Source organism: Monodelphis domestica, chromosome 1 (assembly GCF_027887165.1).
Source record: "Monodelphis domestica isolate mMonDom1 chromosome 1, mMonDom1.pri, whole genome shotgun sequence".
Taxonomy (NCBI): domain Eukaryota; kingdom Metazoa; phylum Chordata; class Mammalia; order Didelphimorphia; family Didelphidae; genus Monodelphis; species Monodelphis domestica.
This window is the reverse complement of record NC_077227.1, coordinates 446,636,245-446,654,705: the sequence shown is the minus strand read 5'-3', so window position 1 is coordinate 446,654,705 and position 18,461 is coordinate 446,636,245. Positions and strand designations below refer to the sequence as shown.

Genomic DNA, 18,461 nt, shown 5'->3' with positions numbered 1-18,461 from the left:
GCTTATGAATAGAACCAAACATTACTGAACTATAAGACAAGATGAATACAAAGCACACACAGGAGGGATTATATGAATTGATACAAACCAAAAGAAGTAGAACCAAGAAAACAATCTATACAACAAATACAACAACATGCATGGAAACAATAGAAAAACAGAACAGCTTTGAAATTGTAGTCTATGGCCCCTGGACATTCAGGCTAAATATTTGCAGATCCTCATAAGACATGGACTCAAAGGACTTCGTCATCTTGGCTGCCCCCCACTATATGTAGATGTCTCTCCTAAAATGTGGTGTGCAGGTTGTTTCTATAACATTTTAATGCATGCAAAGCACTTTTCTCCCAACAACCCAAGTAGTATTATCTGTGCTTTACTGATGAGGAAGTTGTGTCAGATTTTTAAAACAAATTGTTATTTATTATTATACATTATAGATTTCCGTGATATCCCTTATATATTATATCATATATTTTACATCATTACATATTATATAGAAATAGAAATATATAGGTAATTATACATTTTGATTTATTATTATAATTTTTATCATTTGCCCACAGTCAGAAGTCAGGATATGAACCAGGGTCCTTTGGCCAGCCTCAATTCAAATGTGGCTCCCACCTCTTCTATTACAAAACAGCATGGATCGATACGTATAGCATGTTATATTGCTGAGCGGAATTAACTCCTTGTTACCTACCTGGATTTAGTTAGGGTCAAAGGCCTCCAACTAGAATGTTAGTTAGACCTGATCCATACTCCCCTACACACACACACACACACACACACACACACACACACACACACACACACACACACACGCGCGCGCGCGCGCGCGTGCATAAACAATTATTTATGTTAATAATAAATGGCTCCTGGAATCCAAACTGGCAAAGGAGAGGAATTGATGGTTCCTTGTACGCTAGGGTCTTGATGGCCATGCATTGAACTAGCCCATGCTACAAGAAGAAGGTAAGACTGAAGCTATTCACTGGGAAACTTCAAATTCTATCAAATTTACCCCAATCTGACTTTAGTAAAATATAGTAAATATTAAGTATCTGGTTCTCTAAGACTCCTTCGGGTTAGTAGACATATTAAAAACATAAGAGACAGTGGGTACTCGTAGAGAACTGGACCTGGAGTCAGGAATTCCTGGGTTCATAAACCTCTCCATGCCCCAAGTAACTCTGTAAAACAATAAATTATAGGTAAATTGCTAATATGTAATAATGTAGGTGGATTTCCATACTGCAGTTCCTCATATCAATGAAATCACACACCAGCTCTCCTTAAAATTACATTCTACATCCTGTCCAAATCCTTGTAACCAGCCTTGGTTGGACTCAAGAGACCTGGAGCTGACATTTATTAGCTATTGCAACCACATGCAAATCAATGTACCTCTCTAACCCTCAGGTTCCTCATAAAATAAGAGCCTTCAGGCCACCTTACAATCCCTGACTCATCTCCCCACTTGCTAAAGTTCTTCCTTACAAAAAATTACTTTGTATTTGCTTGTCTACCCAAAGATTGTCACTCTGTCCTCATCCCTGTCCTGTCCTCTCTCCGGCCAGGCACGTGGGATGCAAGCCTCTTGGCACATGGTAGGCCTTAAAAAAATGCTTGCCAAATTGCTTTGTAAACTTGAAAGCACAATACAACTGTCATTTATTAGTACTTAAAGCCAATTAACAAAGATAGGTTTGTTTCCCTTCATCTTCTAACTTAAAAAAAAAAATTAACTGGCCATGATACCCCTGAATGAAAAATAAAATGGTCAGGAATTAATGTGGGCTGGGAATTGACAAGCTTATTTATAAAGCGGGAGAACTACCTGTGAAAAGTGATCTAGTCCACATTTGAGCACATTTCCCTAAATGTATCCTGGGAGCTTAACTCAGGTAATCCCTTAGATTCCATAAATTACCTATCTACTATGAAAACCCTAGGCATTCAATGAATGAGTCAAATCCTAGTCTGCTCAGAATTGCTGCGAGGGACCCTAGTAATTATTTTGTCCAACTTTCCATTTTGAAGATGAAAACACTAAGGCCCAGAGAGATTAGGTGATTTGCCTGAATGAAGTCACACTAATCAGTAATGGCAAACTGGGCAGCGCCAACTCTGACAGGGGCAGGACGAGGGGCACACCCCTATGATCTCAATTTCCAGGAAGGCAGAGGCTGGCAGATCTCTTGAGTTTGAGAGTTCTGAGCTGCCATGGGCTGGGCTGATCAGGTTGATGAACTAAGTCTGGCATGAATATGGTGAGCCCCCAAAGAGCAGGGGGCCACCAAGTTGCCTCTAGAAGGGTGAATCCGCTCAGGTCTGAAACAGAAAAGTGAAAGCTGCCATGGTGATCAGTCCTGGGATTGGGTCCATTAATAATCACCCCTGCATTTCTGGACCAGAAGAGATGGGGGGATCCATTTTTAAATATATATCTTTATGATTATATATAGTATTATATTATATAGATTATATATAAAAGAAATATATTATATATATATGAAAAGAACAATGACAATCCAAGTGAAACCATCAACCTAAATTTCTCTCTTAGTTTAGGCTTCAGGAGGGGACAAGCCTGGGAGAAAGCATCAGAGAATGTGGATCTAAAAGGCTGTTTGTTGTGCATTTGCTGCAGATGGGTTTCTTCCTTAAACCATCCTTTGCTTTTGATGTCTCTTCTAGATCATTTTGAGAAAAAGAAGGAACCGGGCCTCAGTAGGGTCAAATGAAACCTGACCACCCATAGAACAAGACGTGGTACTTACTGGCCAAAGCTCCAGCTCCTATTTGAAACCAGGCTTGCGTTGTTTTAAGAAAATGCCACATCCCCTCAAATCACACATGGTTTGAACACACCGAGCTGAGAGGCATCAGGGCTCCTGAGCTTAGCCTGCAGGGCACCTCGCCAGCCCTCGCAGCCCTTTGAAGTTACAAAAACATCCTCTGGTCTGAACACATTTGTGAGGCTGTGGGATGAGATGCTTTCTGCACCACTCCCTCTGCACTCACCTGTGGTGTGCTGGTGGACGGGGGCCCGCTGGAACAGCGAACAAGGTGAGCCTTTATATTCTCTTTTTCCATCCCCGGAATGGTGCTGGGGGAAAGAGGACCAGAGGGGTTCCCCCACGCTCAGCTCCTGGCCCAACGGAGCCAGGGGAACGGCTTACCTAACCCTTTTCTCGTGTTTGGGGTAGTTTCTTTGCCACAGCAGTACAGAAGCAGGAGTCATCCCGACTGCGATGAAACGTCCGAGAATCACCCTGTGTGAATGAGGTTTCAGTGTTCCATGAAAGCAAGTGGACAAGCTGGCTCTGGGATACTTTCTTCTCCCCTCGCAGCTCAGAAACTAGAAGCTCAGAAGTTAAAACTGACAAGGCCATATGGAGTATAGAAAGAACACCGGATTTGGAGGTGGGAGTCCTGGCTTCAAACCCCGCGCTGCTATTTACTGTGTGACCACTGGCACGTCACTTACTCTCTCTGGGCCCATTTCCTCATCCATAAAATGAGAAGATTGAACCAGATCACTTCTAAGACCTTTTCAAGCTCTAAGTTCTCTGATCTTTCAGGAGGGTTCAGAGTTTCCTTTTTTTTTTTTAAAGACTCTGAAGAGTTTGGCGAACTCCATCATAAATAACAACATTCAATTTTTTTTTCTCTCTCCTGTATAGGGCAGTGGTTATTATGACTCTAGAATTTAATTAGCAACTTGGGTAACAGGCAACATAGGCAGATTCTCAGATGTCACCCTGGTAGATCACAGGGTTGGAGCTAAAGCTTAAAGAGAACTTAAAAGTCATCTAGGCTAACTTCTTGATTTTACAGATAAGGAAACTGAGGCAGAAGGTAATTAAATTACTTGCCCACGAGCACACAGTAGTAAATGTCACAAATGGGACTGGAACCTAGGTGTTCTGACTCCATTTAGCATTATTCCCAATGTACCATGGTGCTTCCCCATACAAAAAAAAAAAAATAACACGGGACAGCTGGGTAGCTCAGTATATTGAGAGCCAGGCCTAGAGATGGGAGGTCCTAGGTTCAAATCTGGCCTCAGACACTTCCCAGTTGTGTGACCCTGGGCAAGTCACTTGACCCCCATTGCCTAGCCCTTACCACTCTTCTGCCTTGGAACCAAAACACAGTATTGATTCCAAGATGGGAGGTAAGGGTTTAAAAAACAAAAAGCACATGGATTTGTTCTAGGACAGAAGAATGGTAAGGACTAAGCAATAGGGGTTAAGGGACTTGCCCAGAATCACACACAGCTAGGAAGTGTCCAAGGCCAGAATTGAACCCAGGACCTCCATCTCTGGACCCAGCTCTCAATCCCCGAAGCCACCTAGCTGCCCCCTTCCTGATAAAATTCTAAGCTGTTCTCTTATGTGTTCTTTCATGAATTATCCTTGGAATGGATCAAAATGACCCTCAAAAATCCTTATTTCATTACAAAGCAGCAATAGCATGTGGAGTGGATGCTGGATTAGAAGTCTGAGGAAGCTGGTCCAAATGCTGACTGTGCTGATCCCTCCCACGCACACATCCCATCTAACTGCAGAAAGTCAGGACCTGTAAAAAGAAGGGGCTCGACTAGAGGGCCTCTTCAGCTCTAAATGAAAGATCCTACCAATGGGTGCCCACCCAGGCCCTCGGTCCTCTCCATCAGTAACCTGATGGCTCAGTACCAGCGAGGAACCAGCAGGGGGCGCCGCCCCCATCTGTGTGACTCCCACCTAGAGCTGAAATCATTCCTAGAATCCTAGAACTTGAGCACTGGAATGCATCTTCCAGATTAGTCAGGGCAACGCCATCGTGGTACAAATGAAGGAACCAGAGAGAGCAAGTGCCTTGCCCTAAGGCACCCAGACAGTGGCATTCTCTGTTGATAAGTACATAATATATAATTTAAATTTCATATTTATATATAATTTATTATTTTTGTATTTTTAGTGTTATTTGCTTAATTTTTATATATTTTATATTTCTATTATCATATTAAATATATATTATCATATATTTATATAAATAGGTTCATTTTTATTTTTTTCTTCTTCCAAAGTATTTTCATGTCATTTTATATAAAAACTGATAGGTAAATTATAGACAGGACAATAAGACATGAAGGGGCTTTTTTAAAGGCAGAAAGTTTCTCATTCCAACACAAACTCTGGCTAAGAGAATAGGTCGAGGATTATTATCCCCATTTTACAGATGGGAAAAACTGAAGTCCAGCGGCTTTAAGATGATTGAGGTAAGACCTTGCCATTTTTTTTTAATCTCCCAGGACATGGGGGGGGGGTCTTATAAAGGAGATTCTTAGGGAGGCGCCACCCCAGCAGTGCCCCTCACACACTCCCTGGCCCACATGGCTAAGCATGTAGGAAAAGATTGTGAGTTTTGAATCTTTTCCAATTACGCAAATGAAACCCAGGCCAATCCCCCAAAGTTCTCTTAATAACAAACAACTACCAAAGAGCTTAGCCAAAGCACCACTGGGCCGGGTTTCACCCCCACACAGCCCATCCAGGGTTGAGGAGTTTTGTAAGCCATCTTTCTGCGAATAAAGATGGCTTAAGTAGAGACAACCTTCAGAGTTTACTAGCAAAGCAAAATTAAAGGAGCTATGAATAAACAGCCCCCTCCACTTTTCCCAGGAAGTTATCAAAGAATTATTTATGTTTCTAGAAGGGCTTGTTTGGAAAAGGCTCTCCACCCCACCTAAGCCTGGACGAGAAGCCACAGCCCCCAGGCACGCACTTTGGGGAGTGATCAGACTTTTCCTCAAACCTCTGAAATGACTTGATCCACTTTTCATACAGAGACTCAGAAGCGAACCATAAAGAAACAGGCCAGGTCCCAGCATAAACTTAACAGGATGACATCAAAGACCTTCCTCTAGATTAAACGACTGGATTCTTCAGTGCTTTTTAGAATGTATTCCAGGTTCTTTGGGGTTATTGCCTCAGTTCTCCTTCGGCTGGAATGATAGATGTTCTGTTTGCAAGATTCTGAACTTTTCCCTTCTTGAGAGAGAGATGGATCAAGAGTGGAGGGTAGGAGGAGGAGAGACAGAGAAGGAAGAGCAGAAGATATGCCTATGTTGGAAAATGGGCAAAAAGTGTGCAAATTCCAAGTAATTTACAAAATTCAGAAATAAAAGCACTGTCTAAACCAACAAATAAATTCTGAGTGGGAATAGAAATGCTAAAGCCAAAACCATGTTTTGATATTGATGATTTGCTCTGGGATCACAGACTTCCCATATAATGGAAATTAATGGCACTGCTGAACCGATTCTGTTGAACATGAGATCTTTCCACCACCCCCCCACTCCGTCGCCACCCCCACCCCCCCAGATGAACATGGAAAATCAATCTAAAAGCAAGATATTCCACAGTGAGTTTTGGCATTGATCAGCCAAATCAGCCAATCAGCCAAAGCACCATGGCCCACTCTACCCAGTGGGTCTGTGGCTCCCTAAGGGACAAACTTGCCACTGCCACACCTCTCAAATATACAGGAGACCAGAAGCAGCAAACCAGAAAGCAATGGGGGAAGGGGCAGAGGGAGGGAGTTAGCCGGATATTTTAATGTAAGAAGCATATAAATAAATAAATTTAAATAGCTTGGATAATTGTTACTTCATTCAGCAGTCTTTCCTACCACACTGCCCAGTGTAGGCAATGGGCACCCAAAAGCTGACAGCCCTTGCTCATAGCAGGAAGAATAAAGAGACATCAGACAGATCTGTATCATTGTTAATCCTCTGAAACCCTCTGGTTTTAAGTCCTAGAAAGCAATTTGCCCTAAAAGTTCCTAAACTGTGTATATCCCTTGGCCCAGTGATACCACTATCAGGCCTATGCTGCAGAAAGATCAAGGAAAGAGTAAAAGGACCTATGTGCACAAAAATATTTATAGTGGTACTTTTTATAGCAGCCCCAAATTGGGCACTGAGGGCTGCCCTCCCATTGGGGAATGGCTGAACGAAGTGGGCTATGCAAAATGATGATACGGACAGTTTCAAATGAAACCAGGAATCTATTCATAATTAATCTATTAATTGATGCAAAATAAAATAAACAGGGCCAGGAAAACAATTTATACAATAATAACACTGTTATAGAGAAAAACAACATTGAAAGACTTGGGAAAAACTCTGGTCAGTACAATGATTAACCACTAATCCAGAAGACAGAGATGAAACATACCACTCCCCTCCTGTCAGAAAAAAAGACAAACTTAAAATACAGAGAGAATGGACTTTTGGAAAGGATGGACAATGTGGGGATTTGTTATTGGCCTGTGCATGTTTAGGATGAGGGGTTTTTTTTCATTTTTTTCTTCTATTGGAGGGGGCAAGATTATAAATACCAATGAAAATAAATAAATTTCTTTTTTTTTTTTTTTAAGAAATCACTGGAGCAGCCAAGTGACTAAATGGATAGAGTGCTAGCCCTGGAGGTAGGAGGTCCTGGGTTCAAGTGTGTCCTCAAACACTTTCTAGCTGTGTAATCCTGGGCAAGTCACTTAACCCCAGTTGCCTAACCTTTAATACTCTTTTGCATTTGAACCAAGACTTGATATCAGTTCTCAGACAGAAGATAAGGATTTTTTAAAAAAAAAGAAGTTTTCTGGTTAATTACTCACAAATAAAGGATATTGAACCATAATAACCCACCATGGAGGTGCCTTTGGGAGCTTGGTTAAAGCAATCATCACCAAAGTTTTCTTCTTTTTAAAGCTTAAAATTTGAGGCACACACTTGGCAGAAAGGAAGCCCAGAATATTTTTCAGAAAAACTTTTTAAAACTCACACATTATTCTCATCATTCCCTCATGCCCTTACAAAGTCATCCAAATGTACTCAATATTCTCATTATTAATTTCACCTCCTCTCCTGGAAAGCAGCAACCCCTGTGTTATCCATCATTCTTCAGGAATAGGAAATATCAACCGATGCCTTGCACCAGCCTGGATAAATAAATGTCTGAAGAATGAATAAATGGATCTTAAGAGATAAATAACTCACAGAGTGAGTAGGAATGTGAGGGAAGCATAGCAGTTAAGCAAGAGGTTATACAGAGAGGCAGTCGTATGGTACCATGGTGAAGAGCTCTGAGTTTTGAGTGAGAGGACCTGTTTTAAGTTCTAACTCTTCAACTTGCTTCCTGTGAGATCTTAGCAAAGTCATTTAACTTCTCTGGCCTCTGAGAGCCAACAAAGATCTAGGAATTTGGGAGAGGAGCTAAATGTCCCACATTAATCTCTTCTTCATACCCAGGTTCAAAGAACAGACTTTTTGATGGGAAGAGATTTCACCAGCCATCTTTCTAATAAACTGCTAGCTCAGCCCATTCCTAAACTCTTCTGAAAATAAGGTGATCCCTCAGAAAGAAAAGATAATTACACTTCCATTAAAAATAACTATTTTAAAAGAAAAATCAGAAAGAGAAGCCAGAGCCCCATCAGGTCTGGTATCTACTATCTAGTTTTCCTTCTCTAGCCATGTCTTTTACTTCCTCCAACCTGAGGTAGACATTGCCCCTCAGTGTAGAGCCTAGAGAATAGATTTCATGTTCCAACTTTTAAAATATGCAATGTGAGAATGCCCCTCTTCCTCTTCTTCCCTGAAAAGATTTCTTCTAAAATTCGAAACTTGAGAGGTTATATATTTTCACAGTATCCTAGATTATGAATCCTTCCTAATTGGTGCAAACAGAAAATTACCCACACCACTTCCAGGATAGTAAGAGGCTGGTGGCTGAAGCTTCTTTCTGAAAATATCTACCTGCTTGGTTCTCTTAGTCCTTGTAGGTATTATGTAGGTCTTTCATGGGTATAATAGGTCTCACCCAAAACAATTACAAGAGGAGAATCCTGTTAATGGACTCAAGTGTAAAGAACATTCCATGCGTCAAAATCTACCAGCAGTCAGTCTCCCATCTTGGAGAAGGAAACGTTTCAAAGGCTAGAAGAGACACTCTCTCTCAGGCTGAACTCCCAAATCACTAGATAGCATGTGGCCAGCACATCTCAGAAGGGAAACAGAAAAACATTTGGCATCTGTCTTCCTCTTCCTCCACTCCTCCCCCTACTGTAAGAGCAGATCATGTACGCAGAGTGATTTTACCTTCCTAAGAAAACAAGCAGCTCTATAACATGCCTGTCATCTATCCCCTACCCTTATCCCCAGCTCCGGTTCCTGTTTCAGCATCTCATCTCTCCACCTCCCCTTTAGACTGGCCAAGGGAATATTAAACCTTGAGGGAATGCTAGGGCTCAAGTTTTACAGAGGAGGAAACCGAGGCTCAAAGAAGAGAAACCAGTCACCCAACGTCACCACACAGCTAACAAGGAGCAGAGTCGATATCTGAACCCAGGTCCTCTCCTTCTAAACCTGGTTTTCCTCCCCCCACTATTCCAAACTGACCCTTCAGACTATTTCCAGTGTTGGAATGAGTTACTGGGCTTAGTCAGAAAACCAGCTTTAGGTCCCTTGGGAGTAGCAGGAAACACACCTAAGTCAGACGCCAACTTTTTGTTTCATGACACCAAATAGTCAATTTATGCTTTTCTTCAAATGTCAAGTCCACCTCCAGCAATACACTGCTTTGAAACCACATAAGGACACCTAACACTTTCCATATGGCAACTACATTGTAGCTTTTAATTGTACCAACTGGTATCATTCAAGCGTAATTCCCCAGGAATCTGGCTCTCAGCAGCAGCCCCAGCCAACTCTCTAATCTCATCACTATGGCACTAATACTTCCATAGACACTCTGATTGGGAATGAGCACATTGTAATCTCCCCAAACCAGAACTGTCAAAATGTGCTAGGTACACCACTAATTAAATTATCCTGCCTTCCTGGCATCAAAGTTTGAACTCCCTGCTTACATTTTTCTCTGTCTACACTTTCAGCCAGTGTACACCCTCCCTTGTAAGTTCATCATTACCAAATGGCACTAGAAAGTAACACCTTCAAAATCGTGCAATAACAAGCATAAAGGTGAATATATTCAAAGTCCTCTCCAACTTAACTGATATTCTATGAAGCCAAAAAAAAATCACTTTTTTCTTCATGCTTAGCAAATATTTATCCATTTTACTCATAATAAAAAGTAGTGCCTTATAGTGCATCATCTACTTTCATATCTATCACTTTTAACCTTTCAAAGATCAAAGTTGGGGCAATGAATAAAAATACTACCTTGGGAGGTCAAAAAACTTGATTTCTAGCCTTGATTCTACCACTTATTAATCATGTACCTGGGGCATATGGGTAGCATAGCGCCAGGCCCGAAGTTGGAAGGACCTGCATTCAAATCTGGCCTGAAGCACTTCCCAGCTGCGTGACCCTGGACAAGTCACTTAACCCCTATTCCCTACCCCTTGTCATTCTTCTGAGAACTGATACTAAAACAGAAGATAAAGTTTTTTTTTAATTAATTTAATTCAAAAGTGTTTTTTTTTTTAATCAGGTGACCTTTGCTGACTTGAAGTATTTCTCTAAACCTCAGTTTTTACAACTATAAAATGAGAGTGATAATAATCCCTGCCCTGGATAGTCTGTGGGATTGTTGCCAGAACCAAATGAACTAATAGACATGAAAGTCCTTTGTAAATGACTAAGTGTTATATGAACAGAAGAGATTTTTTAAAAATTATCTTCATAATCCTATCAATTAGGCAAGACAGGTTTCTTCCACAGTTGAAAACATTCAGGTAAATTCTTTCAAACATTTGCTGAATATCTACTAAGTATAAGGCATTGGGAAGGATATAAGGGTGGGTGATACATTGCCTCTAACCTAGAGGAGCATACATTTTCATACAAGTCATTTCATAAAGGCTAAGGGACTCATCCAAGGTCATTAGCTTAAAAGAAGTGAATGACGGCCCAGACAAAAACTCCAGGTCTCTTGACTCCTGTCCAGGTTGCTTCTTTGATGACATATTATCTCCTAGTAAACTTTTCCCTTAGTTTCAGCTATAAGAAGGCAAAGAAATGCTCTTTGGAGTGGCATGCTCAGCAGGCTATATTTGAGGAATCCTCCATACTTTTATTAATCCTTCTTAATTCTATTACCTGCTCTGTTGATTATTTCCAATTTATCATATATATTACATATGTTTATATACAGTTATTCACACACTGACGACTCCTTACATTGCTAATTTCTTGAAAGTAGGGAATGTCCTTTTCCTATCTTTATATTCTCAGAATTTGGCACAGTTCCTAGCATATAGGAGGGGCTTAATAAATGTTTATTGACTGACCAACTGGCACAAGTACAGCTGGGTCACATTGTGGCTTAGAGCATCAAGGTCCTACCCAAAGAAGCATCCCCTACCCAAGGAAGAGCAGACAGCAGTCCCTCTCAAGCATCCAAAGAAAGGTAGCAGTGGGGGGAAAGACCCAGAGAAAGGAGCTCACCACAATTTGCTTCCCACTCCCAGTCTCACTACAAAGACAATTTGAATCCTGAAGTGCAAGGCCCTCCCTCTGGCCCCGGCCATGGAAAAAGTAATCAGCTAAGCCATCACTGGGAACCACACATCTATTTGCATTCCAAATATTAAATGAAAAATATCCTAACAAGTAGTATTTCCAGGATGGTAGGAAATTCAAAGTAAATTTTGATTTAAAACAATGCCAAGCACATATATATATATATATATATATATATATATATATATATATATTCTATATTCTTTGCCCAGAGGATATTCACATTCTCTCTTCTCTCACTGATCCTCAGGGCAACCCTATAAATGAAGTATGCATTATTAAGTCCATTTTATAGGTGAGGAAACTGAGACTCCAAGAGAATGAAGTGGATTCATTCAAACTCACTTAGTAAATGAGTAATAAAACCTAGATTAGAATTCAATTCTGACTCTCTCCACTAAGTACTGCCCCCTAGAAGAGGCAAAATACCCCTTAGGAAAGATGCCTGCTCCCTTCCCATCATCTCCCTTTGATGGTAGGAGCCCTCATCCTGGAATCAAGGGCAGCCTGCTTCATAACATTTGCTACTGGTATCTTAGTGCTTTTCATCTTCAAAAGTGCTTTGAACAAACATTAATTACTCCTCACAATGCTCCCAAGAGAGCGAGGTAAGTACCATCCTTCCCCATTCTTCATCTGGGAGGGATAAAAAGGCAAAAAGGTTAAGTGAACTTGCCAAAGCCACAGGCAGAGCTGGAGTTAAGCAGGGGCCTCCAGCACTCTTCTCCACTTCTCCAAATGGCATTTTTTAAAGGCTCACGATCTCTTTGTGGAAAATTAAATTATTTAATTCATAATTACAGATATTTTTCCTTTGTCTCATTCTCTGTCGCATCAGCCCCAATCTGGAAACCAAAGAGACCCAGACATTTTAAAGGAGGGGAGGAGGGGTAATATTTGCTATGGTTTTGAAGATAAAAGCCAAATGAATTAAGCTATTACTACATTTAAGATTTCCACTCTAGGAGAGTGTTGCTTGCTGTCATTTTTTAAAAGTTGCAAATACATGACATTAAGTAGCAATACTTATTTTTAAAAACAGAATCAATAGCTTAATTTATTTTAACTCAATAGGAAAATACAGTTAGATGACAAGTATACTTCTTTGTCTTGAGCTATAAAATGAATTCATTCATAAAGAAACATTGCATCATTTTCATTTTTTTAAGTGTCTTTAAAACTAGAATGGGGAGGGTTTGGGACAGGACATATTCCTTTGTTACTACTGCTAATCCCAAGCCAGCCTTCAGGCTAACAAAACATCTAAGAAGAACAGGATGGTTCCCTGGTGGGCAGATGGGTGCCAGTAGTTTAATGAAAAGGCAGCAGCTCCTCTTGGAGACCTGAAGGTCAGTGCACAAATCTCTTTCCGTGTTAAGACTCCTCTCTTGAAGTTCTATTTGGCCATCATGGCCACATCTAACCAATCCTTCTTTATCACCACCCTCCCACCCCCCAAAAAACCCCACCACTTCCTAAGAATAACTCTTTTCCCTTCCCCTCCCCAAACCACCTGGACAAGCTTCCCTACCAGCTGGTAAGGATGGCAAATCCAACCTGCCAGTTTGATTGTTCCCCCTTTAAGAAAGAGGGAAAAAAATTAAATGTCACATCAAAAACTTCATTCATCTTTTGATCCTCTGGGCTGCCTGAGTTGCACGCAGATCATTTGAAACCCACATGTGGAGTCATATAACTTGCAGGACATCCATGAACTCCAGTCACTGCCAGACCCCGAACTACACTGTCTCTCCCCAGCAGACAACTCCACAGAACCACTGACTGGCTGGGAATAATCCTCTACCAAGAAGTCTCAGAACTTCATCCACAAGGTAGAAGACTGACTTAACAGCAGGACTCACAGAAGGAGTCCAAAGTCCCCAGGGCCTGAAAGACTATCCCAAAAGATAGTCATTTTCCAAGTAACTAGATGTGTGACCTGGCACATGCCCTAGTATCCTTAAAACAAGAAACCAGAAAACCCTCCAGTAAGTTTTGCCCACTAGAAATATCCCTGGGGGAAAAAGAGACTATGGGAAATGCTGTCCAAAACGACCAGTAACTTTCAGCTATAATCTCTAAGTAGTTCCCAATAGCAGTTTTAACCAAGTCCAAAAAGAAAAGAAAAACCAGAGAGCATAAATTTGATGCTACTCTGCTCTATAAAACAGAAAAGTCTGGGACAGTCAACCCCCTCTGAAGCTGTGATGGATCTTTCTTCTTTCTTAGCCTCCTCCCACCACAGTTAGCAGCCCTAGAATCCTTTCTTCACTAGGAGACCCAGAATCCACCAGCCCAGCCTTGACCTCTGCACCAACAGCTGTTGCCACTGGGAAACTGCCCCAACTCCTCTCCAATCCTATTTCTGAACTCTTCCCCCTCCTGCATGCATACATGTTATAGCAGGTGAAACAGACAACCACCACCCCCATCCTTCTCCATGCATACCATGTTCAAAAGCAGAGGCCAAAGTGGCCCCCTGACTCTTGACCCAGCCCCCTTCAAGAATAGCCCCCTGGCTCTACTCGGTTTCTTCTGTCTAACCCACAGCCGGAGCTGAGACTCCTCCTCTAAGTCAAGGAAGAGAGGATGCCTCCGAGATGCCTCCAGAAGAGGAATAGGAAGCCATTCCTGTCCCCAGATAACCTAAATCTTGATATATGCCTTGCCCTCCCTGCCTTTCCTGGGCCCCCTCCCTATGCCACCTCAAGACAGGAGACTTCATACCAACTTAATTCCTCACGGGAGTTGGAGGGTACAGACTAGATACCATCTCCCACTTTCCAATAGAGAGAGAGAGAGAGAGAGAGAGAGAGAGAGAGAGAGAGAGAGAGAGAGAGAGAGAGAGAGAGAGAGAGAGAGGAATATATCCTGGAGGGAAAGAGGGAGGGGACGGGAGGGAGATAGACCTAGGGCACATTTCTGAAGCCAGTCTCCTTTTGGAGAAGGGAAGGGCCAGAGAAAGGGAGTGGGCGAGGGACCGGCATCACACTCAGTAGACTGAAAGGAGCAGAAGAAAAAAAGATGCAGCAGAGCAGCAGGGATTCTAAGACACTGAAGGGAGGTGGGGGAAGGGGTCCGTACCCGGGTGCCGCCGGAGAAGCCGCCCACCACCCGGGGCTGCCGGGATCCTGGGCCGCTGCTGGGGTAGCGTTGCTTCCCGATCCAGTCCTCGATCCCTTTCCTAGCCCAGGAGGCGTTCACTGCGAAGCTGTCACCTAGGACACAGCACAGTCTGTTTGAGACCCTAACCCCAACATCGATCTCCTCCTTCTCCCAACCCACCCCCCTGAAGTACCTCACCCCTAAAGTTATCAGAGAGGCAGGGAGCAGAAGAAAGGTAAAGGATTAGACTACGAGGAAGGGAAGAGCAAGGAAGGGGGACGGAAAGAACAGAGAAGTAGGAAACCGGGAAAACAAGGAGGGTAAGAAAGAAAGGGAGAACGGGAAAGAAGAGAGAATAAGAGCAAGGAGAAAAGGGAGAAAGCAGGACATGAAGGGATATAGAAAGAAACTGATGAGAAGAAAGAAAAGAGTAGATTCAGAAGGAGAGGAGGAACAGAGGGATGACCAGGAGGGAAAGAGAAAAAGATGGGGGAAAAGACCAGAGTTGACAAGCAGAAACAAGGAGAGAATGGAAGTCAGGGAAAGACCTAGGAACAGACAGCTAGAAAGCCGGATCCGGGGACGAGAGCTGGGACAAGTTCGAGGACAGCGCGGAGAAGGGCAGAGGCCAGAGCTGGCCCCGGGGGCGGAAAGCTGAAGGCGGTTGAGGCGGCGGTAGAGGAGGAGGAGGAGGTAGAGAGGGTGGGCTGAGAGAAGAGCAGGGAAAAGGGGGCGGGAGGGGAAAGACCCAGAGAAAGGAGGAGGGTCAGAAAGTTTGCCCCGGGGCGGGGAGCCATCATCCCTACCTTCGGGGCTCTCCCTGCGCTTACACACGGCAGCTGGGCAGATCCGAGGCGGCGAGCGGGAGCAGAAAAGAAAGGGAGAGGGAGAGAGTTAGCGATCGCGGCTCGGCGGGCTGGGCTGGGCAGGGCTGGGTAGGGCTGGGCAGGGAGAAGAGGAAGAGGAGGAAGAAGAGAAGGAGGAGAAACAGGAGAAGGAGAGGGAGCCCGAGCCCGAGCCCACTTCCCTGGGGCCGAGGCCGGGGCCGGGGGTTGCGGGAGACACTGACCGTGTTTGGAGTGAAGTTTGCCCATGGTGCGGTAGGGCGGACACCGGCCCGAGAGGGCGCCTGATTAATCCATGTGTCCCCGGCCCCTGGCCCAGTCTCCCCGCCCGGCTTCTCTCCTGTCCTCTCCTCTCCCTCTCCCTCTCTCCCTCTCTCCCTCTTTCTCCAAAAGACAGAGGCGGTACCAGGACGAGCTCCCTCCAGCCCCACGGCTGCCTGATTGACGCCTCCTTGCGCGGAGCCCCCAGCCCGACGCCTCCTCCGCGCGCCCATTGGGCCGCGGCGGTGCATCAAAGAGGAGCCCGGAATGGGGAGGGGGCGGAGACTGGCGGGGGCCAACTCCCCGCGGGGCGGAGAGAGCCGAGCTGCGGCCGGCCGGGAGGTAGGAGGGGGCGGGGGGAGCAAGATGCTATCCTCATCACCAGCCCTCCACCCCACCCCACCCTAGTCCCTCGCTGGCCCGACCCATGGCCCCTGCTAACGCTTCACCGACTGACCCCCTACTTGGGGAGATTTAAGCCGGGTCCCACCTAGCCTCTCCTGCTGAGATTCCGTCCTGTAAAAGAGGAGTCACTACTCGCCCCCTCCTCCATCATTCAGAGACCCTAGTACTGTCCTCTCCAAACATTCACCCGCGCGCGCGCGATAACACACACACACACACACACACACACACACACACACACACTCACACACCCCACTACACCACACCACACCTTACTGGGAGGGATGGGGGACGTGGCTTCACTGGTCAGACCTTTCCCTCTCTTTGGGCCAAGTAGAAGGCGAAAGAGGAACGTGCGTGTGTTGATCTCATAAATCATTACCGCACATTTGTATAGTACTTTTTTTTTTAAGTTACCAAAGTATCTCAACTGATCTTCACCACCTCCAACTAGGCAAGAATGAAATCATTTCCCCCCATTTTAAAGGTTAGGAAACCGAGTCTGAGAAGTGCGTCTTGTCCAAAGTGACAGGATATATTGTAGAGAAAAAACAGTAGATCCAAATTTAATCCCCAATTCGCTGTTCTTTCTACTGGGACACACTGCCTCCCAGATGAAGCGAAGCATCTTGTTATTGTTACCAAAAGTTACCGTTCCTAGGACATAATATTAATTTGCTGTCACTCAGCTGCATTGGTGAAGGTAGTTTCCCTGCTATGAGTTCCCTAACCTTGTTGAAATCATTAGTTCACAAACTGATGTAATTTCTCTGGTGCCAGAATAGGAACTATAGGCTGAATATATTACAATAGTCCATGCCTTGGCTAGAAGTCTCTGGGTGACATGGCAGATGTCTGGAAGTCTTGCCTTCCCCCTGCTATTAAAAGAAATTCCCTTTTCCATCAGAAGTCTACTAATGTACAGTTAGCATTGTAGTCACAAAAGCAATGTCTCTTTTTTACTTTGATCTTCCTCAGTTTCCAGAGCCACACAACTGTTTATTTTGTCTGAATAAAATTTTATGATGTTTCCTCTGAGTTAGGCAGCTTCAGCAATAAGCACCACATTTGTTTTATCAAAGGGAAAAATGTCTGTTCTGCTGGACAGGCTAGAATCTGAGAGTTGGAAAGGACCTCAGAGGTCATTCAATACCACCCCTAACTGAAGCAGAAATCCTTAAGAATAGGCATCTAGCCTTTGCTTGTGGTAACAGGGAACTTGCTACCTCAAAAGGGAGTTCATTCCATTTTTAGACAGCTCAAATTATTAGAAATACTTCCTTTTACTGAGCTAAAATCTACCTCCAACTTCTATCTCTTGGTCCCACTCTGACTATCTGCGGCCAAGCAAAATAAGCCTACTTGGCAGTCTATTGACAGAACTCTATCCCAATACATCTTATTGCACTTATTTTCTAATATAATCTTACATTCTTATTTCTTATGCCATGTTAACTTAATCTGCCCTCAGTTGTGGGCTGATTTGGATTAATTCAATAAATATTTATTGAGTACCTAGGTGTTTGGGATACATCACAAATGAGATGCCTTCCCTGTCCTAGGGGAACTTTTTGACTGATAGGTTAAAAAGAAAATACCTATCTAAGTTAGAATATGATTTGAGACAGCCATGGTATCCTGGAAAGAGCATTGGACTCCAAGACCGGAGAATGGGAGTTCAAGTCTTGGCTCTGATACATCAACTCATTTTAAGTCTGTTTTATTATCTGTTAAATGGACATAGATGCATTTTCATTACAGGGTCATATGAAGAAAGAGTTATATAAACTCAAAATTACTATAAAAATATGTTATGATCAAAGACAGATTCAAACAAAAGTGCTAGTCTCATCCTTTTTAACTCTTCTGCAGCCTTTGACACTGTTGATCATTACTTCTTCCTTGATCATCTCTCCTCCTTTTACTTCCATGACACCAATCTATCTTGAATCTTCTCCTGACTATCTGATTGCTTTTTCTTGGTTTCCTTTGCTAAATCAGCATTCTTCTTCCTCCAAGTAACTAACTGTGCATGCCACTGCACCACCACTCCTCCACCCCTCAAGACTCTGTCATTGACTCTTCTCTTCTCAAACTTTCTTCCTTGGTAATCTCATTAGCTCCCAGATTCCCACTATAAGCTCTATGCAGATGTCTTCCAAATTCATGGAACCAATCATACTTTTTCTCATGAATCCCAGTCCTTTATTACCTGCTTTCTATGGGCCTCTCCATCTGGATCAGGACCTATCAGTGTCTCAAAGTCAATATGTCCAAAACAAAAGTCATATTTCCCCTGCCAGGCA

The 18,461-nt window shown here is 43.4% G+C and overlaps 1 protein-coding gene across 2 annotated transcripts in view; it reads right to left on the bottom strand.

Annotated features, from left to right (window-relative positions):
- The window catches only part of NKD1 (NKD inhibitor of WNT signaling pathway 1), a 125,461-nt gene extending 109,522 nt beyond the window's left edge, over window positions 1-15,939 (bottom strand). The window contains exons 1-3 of one of the 2 annotated variants that reach the window (XM_001363477.4): window positions 15,714-15,939; window positions 15,451-15,483; window positions 14,624-14,757 (exon numbers count right to left, since the gene is read on the bottom strand). In XM_001363477.4, coding sequence (XP_001363514.1) covers window positions 14,624-14,757; window positions 15,451-15,483; window positions 15,714-15,738 — 192 coding nt within the window. In that variant the 5' untranslated portion in view covers window positions 15,739-15,939. The remainder of the gene's footprint in view (window positions 1-14,623; window positions 14,758-15,450; window positions 15,484-15,713) is intronic. The other variant, XM_007474845.3, reaches the window with a different exon arrangement.
- Window positions 15,940-18,461: the final 2,522 nt, after the last annotated feature.